At 50.9% G+C, this 12,385-nt stretch overlaps 1 protein-coding gene across 5 annotated transcripts in view; it reads left to right on the top strand.

The window, feature by feature from the left end:
• The window catches only part of GALNT14 (polypeptide N-acetylgalactosaminyltransferase 14), a 209,955-nt gene that overhangs the window by 164,313 nt on the left and 33,257 nt on the right, over positions 1–12,385 (top strand). For all 5 annotated transcript variants that reach the window (XM_058682956.1, XM_058682955.1, XM_058682960.1 and 2 more), the window contains exons 4-6: positions 2,904–2,971; positions 5,305–5,370; positions 5,543–5,664. In XM_058682956.1, the coding sequence (XP_058538939.1) occupies positions 2,904–2,971; positions 5,305–5,370; positions 5,543–5,664 (256 nt within the window). The remainder of the gene's footprint in view (positions 1–2,903; positions 2,972–5,304; positions 5,371–5,542; positions 5,665–12,385) is intronic.

Raw genomic sequence — 12,385 nt, 5'->3', positions numbered from 1 at the left:
AGCCTGACTCCAGAAGGTCCAGACTCAATGGTCAGCCCACCTCAGGTCTTCATCCCACTGGCATTTAGGGAACGTTGGAGAAACCCTGCCTGCATACAGCACCGTAGAGTTCACAAAGCAATTTCAAATACATTTCCTCATTTCATAAGGCACAAGAGCCTGTGAAGTAGGTCAAGTATTAATATCGCCTGCCTTTACAAGGAAAATGTAATTACAGATGAAAACGAAGGCTGGGAGCGGCCTGGCGTCTTGTTCAGGATGGCACAGCTAGGAGATGCTGGGGGCCGCCCGGCCTCCCACGCCGTTCACACCGCCGTGCCCGCCGCCTCCCAGGGTGCTCCGTGGGGGCCCCCGCCGTCAGGGCTCGGCAGGCAGATTGTGGAAGGTGTAGGTAGTTGCTCTCTGCCTAGCTGCCCTCTGGCAGAGAAGTGAGCCGTGCGTAGGAGACTCAGTTCTAGAATAATTCCCAGGCAGGGTGTGATCTGGGCCTGCCAGTGAGGTGAGCACTCACTCCCATTCGGAGGCTGTGTGGAAAGGGCATGGAACGCCGTAGTGGGGGACGGGCTTTTCCTAAGCTGGAGGAAAGGGACAGTTGGCTTGGTGGCAGAGGGGCTGGTGAGGCCTCCTGGAGGACGGACTGGGGAGAGCACAGCTCTCTAGGGATGGAGCAAGCAGGGTCTGGGTGGTGGGAATGGCAGTGGTGGTTCAGAAAGGGGGCCCCTGGGGGACCAGCTGGGCCAGGCCGAGCCCCTGGGCTAGACCTGACCTTTCTCCACCAGCCACCCCAGGAGCCCAGAGCACCTGCCACCTCAGGCTCTCCCAATCCAGGGCCACGTTCACGGAGCCCCCGCTATCACTCCAATTGCTCTGATTAGGGGAGCAAAAAACAAGCCAGGTGTTACCAGGAAATGGTCTAATTAGCACTTACTGCTGACGATTTCTGTTTTTTTTTTTTTTTTTCTTTTTTAAACCCTGGACATTTTTTATTCGCTAATCATCTCTCAGTTCAACCAGCCCAGAGCTGCATGCGATTTACCTTTTGATGTTCACAGAAGAGAACTCTTGAATTTCAAAGAGCCGGCAGGGATTTGGGGGGAATCACGTGAAGAAGCTGCAGCCTTAATCAAACCTCATTAGAGGGTATTCTTCAAGCAGGTTTTCCCCCTCTTTCTGCCTCCCTCCCCCCTTCCCTGTCTGAACAGGAGACTGGTCGTTGGGTTGGCGTGTGTTTTCTTTGGGACTGTCAATTGATCCTGTGTGGTAAGGGTCTCCTCCCACCACCTCCTGCCCCTCCGTGTCCCCACCTCCCAACAGCCAGCTCAGGGCTTGGAGTCGGGGTTGCTCTCTCACCTTCTACCAGTTGCCATGGTGAGAATTAAGGCTACATAAATAAAAGTAGCTCCAGGCAAAGTTCTTCTCCTGGAGAGTCTCTGCATCCTGCTTAGACAGGGCGGCTCACCAAAAACAGGGCTCAGATTGGCCCTCCTGAGAGGAGGGACTCACACAGTGCCCCCCGCCAGCACCAGCTGAACCCCCTCCCCAACACGCACCAGGCCATGGGCACCCCCCAGTGGGTGGTGTGGCCCCGAGGGTGTCTGAGGAACTGCGTGGTTTGGGGTGTTCAGAAGTGGAATACAGCCCAAGACCCCGAGGGAACCCAGAAATCCAGCCTTGCCCTGTGAGTGCACATCGGCAGCACAGACCAGCACATGAAGTCAATCCCAGAATTGTTCCTGCCGCACAAAAATAGTGCCAGACAACTCCGAGCCAGACTTTGTGCTAAATGCTCTAGAAACATTTTCTCTCGAATTCTCCCAGCGGCCCTGTGAAAAAGGTACTACTGTTCTTATCCTCATTTTACAGATGGGGCCACTTACTGCACAGAGCAGTAAGGTAACTTGCCCAAGATCACACAGCTTGTAGTAAATAGCTCCTAGACTCTGAGCATCTGGTAGGCAGAGCTGACGTTCCCTCTGTTCCTCGTATACCCAATGCAATGCTGAGCACATAGTAGGTGTGCAGTACACATCCCTGGAGGGAATGGCGGGCCATGGCTCTGAGCTGGCTTCTGGCAACACAGTACTGACAAGGACCCTGATCCCCTGGGCTAGACTTGACCTTTCTGCCCAGAGGGGCCAGCAAAAACCAACCCTCAGAGTTAGGCATGATAGAAGCCTCAGGAAGCCGAAGCCATCCGTTCTCACTGAGTAGCTGGAAAGCTCTTAGGGGAGGAAGTACGTTGAACTGGTCCTTGCGACAGAGAAGGGGCATATCAGGCCATGGCAGTGTGGCAGACCCAGCTCTCGGTTACAAACCAGCAGGATATCACCCAATAAGGGCCCTAGGCGAGAGGAGGCTGGAAATGGTGTCCGTCTCCAGACAGTGAAGAGCGTGCTGAGGATTTGGGTCTAGACAGTGAAGGTTTTGTCAACTTAACTTGTTTGCATTGGTGAGGAAAGTCGCATGATGAGACGTCAGCTCCGGGCTTCAGAAAGCTCACTCTGGAGGCCCCCAGAGGACAGCCCGGGCAGGTCATGGCTGCTGCAAAACATCCGGCAAGAGAGGTTGAACCGGGACAGAAGTGGAAGAGGTGGAAGTGGTTTGAGCGACCTTTTCTAGCGGGACCAGCAAGTCTTGGTCACTGACTCGGTGTGGGGTCTCGGGATATCGCTGAGGAGGACTCCTGGGTTTCTGTCTGGGTGCTGGGTGGGTGCGGTAGCATTCACTAGGGGAAAGCAGGGCTGTATCCCAGGGGCGCACAGGGGAGCGGCGTGACTGCACAAGCCCTTTGGTTGCTCCCAGTTTTCATTCCTCAAATGCAGTGGTGTCTATTTAAAGCTTGGGTTAGTGCATACGTTTAACTGCTAGAAGTCCTAATTATCTCCCGTCCTTCCGCCTCACAGTGTACTGAACCGCACTCCTATGAATCTGATCCAGGAAATCATACTGGTGGATGACTTCAGCAATGACCGTGAGTATCAGTGCTCCCTTGCTCTGGAGACACAGGTTTCTATTCCCTGCCCGTGGTTGTCTGGGGTTAGAGGGAAGCCTAGGCTTGTAGCAGGTATAGAAGACTTCAAGTATTGATGTGGGGCTCAGGAGGGAGATAAACCTTATGTTTAAAAACAATTTGTTGGGTCCTCTGCTGTGGGTCTTTGAGGACCTACACAGTATATTTAGTCGATCCTTGATTGGGTTGGTGTGTGTGTGTGTGTGTGCGTGCACGTGTGCACATGGAGGTATGCACACACATGTATGTCACTGTCCCCTATCCTGGACATAGAAAACTTCAGAGAATTGACCCTGGGACCCAGAGCAGTTTCCATCACTTGGGGTCCCTGACTCGTATCTGTGACAGTCTGCTAGCCCGAGCATAGGCTGCAGCACCCTCTCCTTGCATTCCTGTGGGGGGCGCTGGGTGGGCTCTGCAGGGTGTCGTGTGGGGCATCCCATCACCTGGCCATGACGCAGTGAGCAGCTGCCCTCTGACCCTCCAGCCATTGGTCATCACTGTTTCCAAGTTGTCCTATCAAAGAACCCAGGTTCTTTGATGAATTCCCACAATTCATCTTGCCCTCCAATATCTTCTTGCCCCCAGAAGAGCATGCAGGTGTCCTCAGACATGTGTATATTCAGTTTGATGGGCACGACAGTTGGGGAAGCATCCTCAGACTTCAAGGGTTGGTAGGGCCGCCTCCTATGAGAGCCATCATCCCAGCATCCTGGGTGCAGTTCCAGGCAGAGCCACCTCTTTCTGGTGACAAACCAGGGGAAGCCGGCAATGGCCCTGGGAACAGCTCCAAGTCCTAGGAGAGTAGAATCTGTCCCCCCGAGTGCCCATGCTGGCAGCTGGCTTAGAAACCACTACCACCCTGGGGTCTGCTGTGGGAAGGCTATCACCCACACCCACCGCACGGCCTCAGAACCCTGGGAGTAATGCATATGTGAGTTGTGCACTGGGTCCAGAACAATAAGATCAGACTCTCAGTACTTAAACTTGGTGAGCTGATCTCCCTTCCCTAGTGAGGAAGCAGTTGGAGGTGGGGAGAAACTCTTCCTGCCAGGTCACCTGGCACTGGAGCCAGAGGAGGGTATGCTGCTGGGTTCACTCAGAAGCGGAGCAGCTTCGTGGTTAGAGCACAGACGGAGCCAGACTGCCCAGCTTCAAATCCTAGACCTATCACTTACTCAATCGTTGCTACGTACCTCAGGCAAATTAGTAACTTCCACGTGCCTTGCTTTCCTTGACTGTAAATGGAGATCATTATAATTATACAGTTTATGTAAGGATTTAAATGTGTTAACATGGGGCGCCTGGGTGGCTCAGTTGGTTAAGCACATGACTTTAGCTCAGGTCATGATTTCACGGTTCGTGGATTTGAGCCCTGCATCCGGCTGTGTGCTGACAGCTCAGAGCCTGGAGCCTGCTTCTGATTCTGTGTCTCCCTTTTCTCTCTGCCTCTCCCCTGCTCGCTCGCGCGCTCTCTCTCTCTCTCTCTCAAAAATAAATAGACATTAAAAAATAAAGTCAAGTAAATGTGTTCACACGTTCAAAGTGCTTGGAAGAGTACCTGGCCCAGAGGAAGCTTCTATGAGTCTCTGTTGTCACTCTATAGAGTCCAGAGCCAAAGAGAGGCTAAGGGTGGTAAAACAGTGAAGCAAAACCAACATGATGGGGTCTCAATATGGAGTTCAGAGACTTGGTGGGTCAGGGAAGCAACGGGGCAGGCAGGCAAGCCAGAGGACAGGTCTGGGGTGATGCTGAAGACGGGGTCTCCTGCCCATCCCGGCACATTCCCCTGCATGGTAGAGAGAGAGGTGAGCCAGTTCTGTGATGGGATACACTGGACAGATCACTTGACAGATAAGGTCTCCGGTATCAGACAGGAAATGCCACAATTCATCTCATCCATTGTGTGGTCTCCCAGCAGCTTTTGCTAGACCCCACTAGAGTGAGCAAGAGTCTCATCTCATGCTTCTCGTGGTCTATAGAAATGGAGAAGAGTCTCCAGGTGGCCATCCCAAGAATTCCCATCTGGAAGTGCTTGCCAGCAAGCATACAGGTACTACTATGTGACCTGCTCCAAAGAGGCCTCTCTGAGGCCACTTTGCATGGACTGGGCCATGTTTGTATATTGATAGAAGCGATCAGTCAGCCTCATCCAAAACTCACAAACACCCTGGGGGCAGGACAGGGCTCTGCGGCTGGGGCAAGGACAGTAGGTAGGGCTGCCTTACTTACCTACTCTTCGGGTTCACCTCCACCCCAGGGCATTCACCCCGCATCACCTTCTGTCTTCACAGCTGATGACTGCAGTCAGCTCATCAAGTTGCCCAAGGTGAAATGCATCCGCAACACAGAGCGGCAAGGTAGGTCTGTGCAGCTGGGCAGGACCTTGGAGCATGAATGTCAGGGATTGGGGTGTGTGTGTGCAGCTGGGTGTATGTTCAGTGTGCAGGGGGTGTCATGTGGCTCCCCCCGCGAGCTTGCCGGAAGATGGAAGGATGGGGGCATTCACTTGCCCGTTTGTCCCCACTGCAGGTCTGGTCCGGTCCCGGATCCGGGGTGCCAGTGTTGCCCAGGGCACCACTCTGACCTTCCTTGACAGCCACTGTGAAGTGAACAGAGACTGGCTCCAGCCCCTGCTGCACAGAGTCAAAGAGGTGAGTGAGGCTGACTGAGGCCATGATTCCACAGCCCCCACCTCTTGGCTCTCTCAGGCCAGTACTTCACATATGCCCCCCAGGCCCTCTGGGAGGGGGGGTGGGACAGATTGCTGTCCCCTCATTAGAGATGGAGAAGCTGAGGTAGAGCGGCCTGCCCACGGTCACACGGCAGGGCAAGGCCCGGGACCAGTTCTTTGTATCACACTGTGACCCACAGTAGGCCCGCAAATGGGGCTGCCAACGGCAGCTGATACATGATGCATGCAGTTTCCTGGGCAAGAGAACTGCCCAGAACTATTTCTCCCAGACAGTAGAAGGTTCCAGAAAGGGAGCCCTGATGAGTGCCTTTTGTGAGAAGAAGGCAGCAGACTTTCACTGGGCCTTGTCACCCAATTCCGAGGCTTCTGTCTTTCCTCCAGCCATGCATCACCCTTGCCCACAGGCCAAGGCAGGTGGGCAGGATGCTGAGAAACCTTTATTCCTTGCCTCTGTCTGCCTTTAGATTACTCTGGAATTCTGTATGTTTCTTCTATGTCTCGGTTACTCCTTTTGAAAGTATGAAAAAAAAAAACAACTTTCTTTAATGTTCCCATTGGTATTTTATATTCCCCAAAGTCCGCCCACCCCCATCCTGATCACTAGAAGTCACCAGTAGGTACCAGCATCAGTACTTAGCGTTGCTGCCCTTCATTTTCTGCCTGAGTTGACTCCCACGACCTCTCTGTGCAGTACGAGGTCTGTTACTTTTCACATACCCATTTCACAGACGAGGACACAGTGTCGGGGGAATTATGTGACCTGGGCTGATATTCCCTGGCCAGTGCCACCTGCACCAGATCCCTCCGTGTTGCCTCCGCACCATCTTCCCTGTGCAAAATGACAGGGTTGAGGCTGAAAGAATTGGGATATGTGAACCACTCCGAAAAGTGGGAAATCCTTCCCGGTTTCGTTCGTTCCAACGAGAGCACCTCGGTGGCCTTGCAGAGTTCTCACACGTGGGCCCAGAGGTTAATACCCATCCTGTGACTGCCTTCCCTGAGACTGGGAGAGCTCAGAACTTAGCACTGTTTAAGAAAATGCTCTCTCCCCCTTTTTTCTGGCAAAGTCCCGCTGAAGAGGTCTGGATTGAGAAATAGTAGGTTATGAACAGACCCTTTAATTTCAGGGCTTTGCCTGGCCCTGGAGGCCCTTCCAGATCCTACCGGTCACCCAGGTGAGGGGGGCGGGGATGATGCTGAAAGTACCAACCCTCTAATCAAGTGGTTGGTTCCCCGGCTGACCAGTCATCTCATTAGCGTAAACTCAGTTTCCATGAAAGGGGATTACTATGAATAACAAAGACGTCCCTGTCCCCCCATCTCTCAGGAAATCCCAAGGGTTTTAGAATCTCTTAGTGAGGGGCGCCTGGGTGGCGCAGTCGGTTAAGCGTCTGGCTTCAGCCAGGTCACGATCTCGCGGTCTGTGAGTTCGAGCCCCGCGTCGGGCTCTGGGCTGATGGCTCGGAGCCTGGAGCCTGTTTCCGATTCTGTGTCTCCCTCTCTCTCTGCCCCTCCCCCGTTCATGCTCTGTCTCTCTCTGTCCCAAAAATAAATAAATAAATAAATAAATAAATAAATAAATAAAAGAATCTCCTAGTGAAATAGGGGTGCCTGGGTGGCTCAGTCAGTCAGGTCATGATCTCATGGTCCATGAGTTCGAGCCATGTAGGGCTCTGTGCTCCCAGCTCAGAGCCTGGAGCCTGCTTCGGATTCTGTGTCTCCTTCTCTCTCTGCCCCTCCCCCACTCTCTCTCTCTCCCTCTCTCTCTCTCTCTCTCAAACATAAATAAATATCAAAAAAATTAGAAAAAAAAAAGACGCTCTTGTGCAGTGAACCAAGATCAAAAGCCAGGTATATATTTCTTCTTATATCACAATATCACAGTGTACCATATTTTTTAATTAAGTTTTTCATTTTAATTCAATTATAGTTAACATAGAGTGTTATATTAATTTCAAGTGTACAATATAGTGATTCAGCAATTCTGTACATTACTCAAGGCTCATCATGATAAGTGTACTCTTAATTCCTTCTTCTATTTCCCCCATCCCCCCCACCCACCTCCCATCTGGTAGCCATCAGTGTAGTGTGTTCCCTGTAGTTAAGACTCTGTTTCCTGGTTTGTCTCTCTTTTTTCCCTTTGCTCCTTTGTTTTGTGTCTTAAATTCCACATTTGAGTGAAATCACATGGTATTTGTCTTTCCCCAACTGGCTTATTTCGCTTAACATACACTCTAGATCCATCCACGTTGTTGCCAATGGCAAAATTTCATTCTTTTTATGACTGAGTAATATTCCATTGTATGTATACAGCGTATCTTCTTTATCCATTCATCAATCAGTGGACATTCAGGCTGTTTCCATAGTTGGGCTATTGTAAATAATGCTGCAGTAAGCATTGGGGTGCATGTATCCCTTTGAATTGGTGTTTTTGTATTTTGTATTTTGAATACCTAGTAGTGTGATTACTGGATCGTAGGGCAGTTCTATTTTTAACTTTTTGAGGAACCTCCATTCTCTTTTCCAGAGTGGCTGTACCAGTTTGCATTCCCACCAATAGTGCATGAGGGCTCCCGTTTGTTTCTCCACATCCTCACCAACAATTGTTTTTTGTATTTTTAATTTTAGTCATTCTGACAGGTGTGAGGTGATACCTCATTGTGGTTTTTACTTGCATTTCCCTGGTGATGAGTGATGTTGAACATTTTTGTATGTGTCTGTGGGCCATCTGTATGTCTTTGGAAGAATGTCTGTCTATTCAGGTCCTCTGCCCATTTTTTAGTTGACTGGGTTTTTTTGTTTGTTTGTTTATTTCTTTTTTTTTTTTTTTTTTGGTGTTGAGTTTTAAAGTTCTTTATATATTTTGAATACTAACACTTTATCAGGGAGGTCATTTGCAAATATCTTCTCCCATTCAGTAGCTTGTCTTTGAGTTCTGTTGATTGTTTCTTTTGCTGTGCAGAAGCTTTTTATTTTGATGTAGTTCCAATAGTTTATTTTTGCTTTTGTTTTCCTTGCCTCGGGAGACATATCGAGAAGAAAGTTGCTATGTCCAGTGTCAGAGAAATTACTGCCTGCGTACCACATTTTGTTTATTCGTTCCTCTGCTAATGGACATTTGTGTTGTTTCCATCTTTTTACTATTGTGAATAGTGCTCCTGTGAACATTAGTATGCAAGTTTGAGTGCCTGCTTCTACTTCTTTGGGGTGATACCAATGAGTGGAATTGTGGGATCATGTGGCGATTCAGTGTTTGATCTATAGGACCCACCCCCTCAGGCTGATGTGGCCCTGCAGGATATGTTAGGGGGCCTTGCTTTTCTCAGACAACCTTAATGAACCCTTTCCAACCCAGTGCCTGTGAGGCCATCACAGAAGCCCTCTCTGAAAAATATTCTCATTTTTGCATCCCTGGTCAGCCTCACCTGCAGGGCAGAGAAGCCTTCATCGTTTCCCCCTCCTGCGTATGAGTGCTCCTTGCCATCCAGTGCTCCTCCTGTGGCAGTCACTTGGCCCCGAATAGAGCTCATCCCCCCGGGCTGAGCTCCGGATCCCCACCGCTGTCTGATCTAAAGCTTTAGTAGCAAGGGACTGGCCGGACAAACCTTGGGGCCGTGGTCTGGCTCTGCCCCTTGCAGAGCGCCACAGCAGCCTCTGTGGGCTGCAGAGGTTTTCTCCAGACCCTGGCTCTTGTTGCTAGAACATTCCACTGAGACATCCCTTCCAGGACAGGGATGTGGGCGTGTGTCAGCCTGTGTTTCCACACGTCTTTGTATTGTGTCTCGTCTCAGAGTAAAACGTGATTTGATCTTGTGAGTAGAAGTGGAAATTTTAAGCTGTAATTGGAGTTGGGGATTTTCAAAAATAGAAAGAGATAAGAGAGAGGCCGAGTTTGGGCTGTCAGAAACCGTCCTCAGCTGGTCTTTTCCACAAGGAACTCTCTCGCATCCCGTCTCCTCCCTTCAGCTACACGATGATACTTGAAACAAGCACCAGGTTGGTTTTAATTCTTTTAACAGAAGCCTCTTTCTCCCCGCTCCTTATCTACATATCTCTTCAGTAGGAAAAAAGATTTTAAGAAATTTCAATCCCTTTAGCATTTGGTAAATTTATGTAAATAATGGCTTACATATGCTTCAAAGCCTCTCACACGCCTCCCTCTCTTCTTCCACCCAAAAGCCCTGTTAGGAAGGCAAGATGGTTTGGCAAATAATAATTTGTCTTCACTTTATAGATGAAGAGACAGTTCCTCAGCGTGTGCTGGTTTGCTTAAGGTGACGTGAATTCTAGATAGCAGCGTCAGAATGAGAACCCAGGTCTTCTGTCCACTCCTCGAGGACCCCTTCCTTCTCCCCCACCCCGCCCCTCCAGCCTACCTTAGAGGCTCCGTCGTCACCCTCCAGTGCCTGTCCTCTGCCTTCCCTAGACTGTGAGGCCATATCCATCTTTGCACCTGCCACAATTCCTAAACCATAAGAGGTGCTCAGTAAAGCTGGTTCACCAAGTGAGTGACTGATCTCTCTAGCTTTCTGAGTGCCCATTCACAGTGTAGTTTTAGTTACGTGAATGGGTGGAGGAAGGAGAGGTGTACCGCACAGGTGATCGATGGCCATTGGCTGGTGCATTCAGCCTCTGTCATTGCTGCCAATGGACTTGTGGGGGGGTGGGGGGGAGACAGGGTCCAGGCCATGGGCCTGCCAGTGACTCCTCCAGCTGCCTGCTTAAGCCGACCTATGGGCCTAGCCTTGAAGACCAGCCAACTGGAGCTCATGGGCCAGCACCTGTGGTGGCTTTGGGTATCTTTACCGGAAGTCCTTCCGTCCCTGAGCCTGTAGGAGGAGAGGCCATTTTTCTCAACTGTAACTGACCCATCCGCTTTGCTACCAGCCATCAACATAGTACCCTCAGAGTGAGTTAACAGCCAGCCTCTTGAGCCGATGCTGATGAACACCTGCTGCCCAGCAGGCCGTGGGCTGGGGCTGAGTGATGCGCAAGTGGAGCAGTTACTGACCCCCAGGGTCACTCAGATTTGCATCCTGGCTTTAAGGGTCACATGTAAAGTCTCGTGCAGCCTCTTTTTAAGGACATGGCTTCACACAGCACTGAGCCCCAAACATCCCTCATTACCCACCTGGTCTTCATGACTCTAAGCAGACACCACATATGAACTGTGATGGAGTAATAGAAGGGCAGAAGCCCTTGGAACGTACAGGGACGGTGCACCAGAGCCGACGCACCCTGGAGGCGGAGCCCCTGGGTGGCTTCTGGGGAAGGCTGTGGCCCAGGCAAGCAACCAGCATTTTCCCAGGCAAGTAACCAGCATTTTATTTTGCATTTCAATTTCCAAATATTGAGGAGAGATTTGAAACACCAGGATTGCGGTGTGGGGGTCCCCAGACCACCCGCAGATTCAGTAATTCACTAGAAGGACTTGGAACTTAGCAAAGCTATTATATTCATGATTACTGTTTTGTGTAGCAAATGGATACAGGTTAAACTCAGCAGTGGGAACAGGTGCATAGAGAGTTCCAGGCACAAGCTTCTAGTTGACCTCTTTCAGTGGGATTATACACACGGCACTCACTTCTCCCAGCAGGGATGTATAACAACATGTACAGAGCCTTTCAGAACAGGAAGCCCACCCAAGCCTTGGTGTCTGGGCTTTTTGTTGGGGGTCAGTCACCTAGATGTGGCTGACCACCCCCCCACCATGGTCTTCATGCCCCTCCGAAGGTCAGGTTGAGTTGGTACCACACGACCCAAGGCCCTCATCATAATAAGTCACACTATTAGCATAGACTGTCTGGTATATCTCAAATCTCCCAGGTAAACAGAGACACTCTTCTAGGCAGGGCATTCTGAGGGCTTAGGAGTTACTGCCCAGAAGCTGGGCAAGGGCCAAACATATCTCTGGACAAGAGTAATTCTCTGCTGCACAAGCATTGACATAAGGACTTAGTGAAGCTGTAAAGACCCAAACGCTCAACAAGCCAAGGCAAAATGAGGACTTTGTCAGACTCACAGAAGAAGTTCAGTCTCCGAACTTCCGCAACCATGTCAGAATTCAAGTCACAAGGATGTCTTTGAGGTTGTGTCCGTGGGGCGGTATTGGTGTGGATGGCCGTGCGTGGGCACGTGGTGCGTGTGCACACTCAGAGACGCACAGTGACAGAGCCTGAGTGGTGCCTGGAGAGCAGTGGCAGCTGGGCAGGTGCTGTGTCGACTGTGGAAGGAGCATCTGTGCGCGGCCCAGAGGTAGAAGCAATGCATTGAAAATGAGCATTTCTTTCCACATGGGCCCCTTGCCTTCCGAGGTACCTTGTCACTGTCAGGATGAGTCACACGTGGAAGCTGAGGGCCAAATGAAGTCTGTGAACATAAAAGCAGGCACCTGGTGAGTCCGAGCTTAAAGTAAGGAGACAGCCTCATCTGGGAGAGAGATTGAACTAGGAAATGAAATGGCGACAAGGAGAAGCAGAGGTTCCTGCCGGTGCCGGCAGGTGGTAGGTGTGGAGGATTGGAGATGTGGTCCCGCCTGATTTCCCCGACCTGCTGGCTCTCCCAGGCTGCTTGGTTTCCATTTGGCTGTGGAGTCTCCATGTTCACATCTCCTTTACACTGCCCCCAGCTTCCCCTCCCGCAAGCCAGGTACAGGGTGTTCACCCAGAGCAGGGAAGACT

This window comes from Neofelis nebulosa, chromosome 9 (assembly GCF_028018385.1).
Source record: "Neofelis nebulosa isolate mNeoNeb1 chromosome 9, mNeoNeb1.pri, whole genome shotgun sequence".
Lineage (NCBI taxonomy): Eukaryota > Metazoa > Chordata > Mammalia > Carnivora > Felidae > Neofelis > Neofelis nebulosa.
The sequence above is the reverse complement of the archived record's forward strand: the minus strand, read 5'-3'. Positions and strand labels throughout refer to the sequence as shown.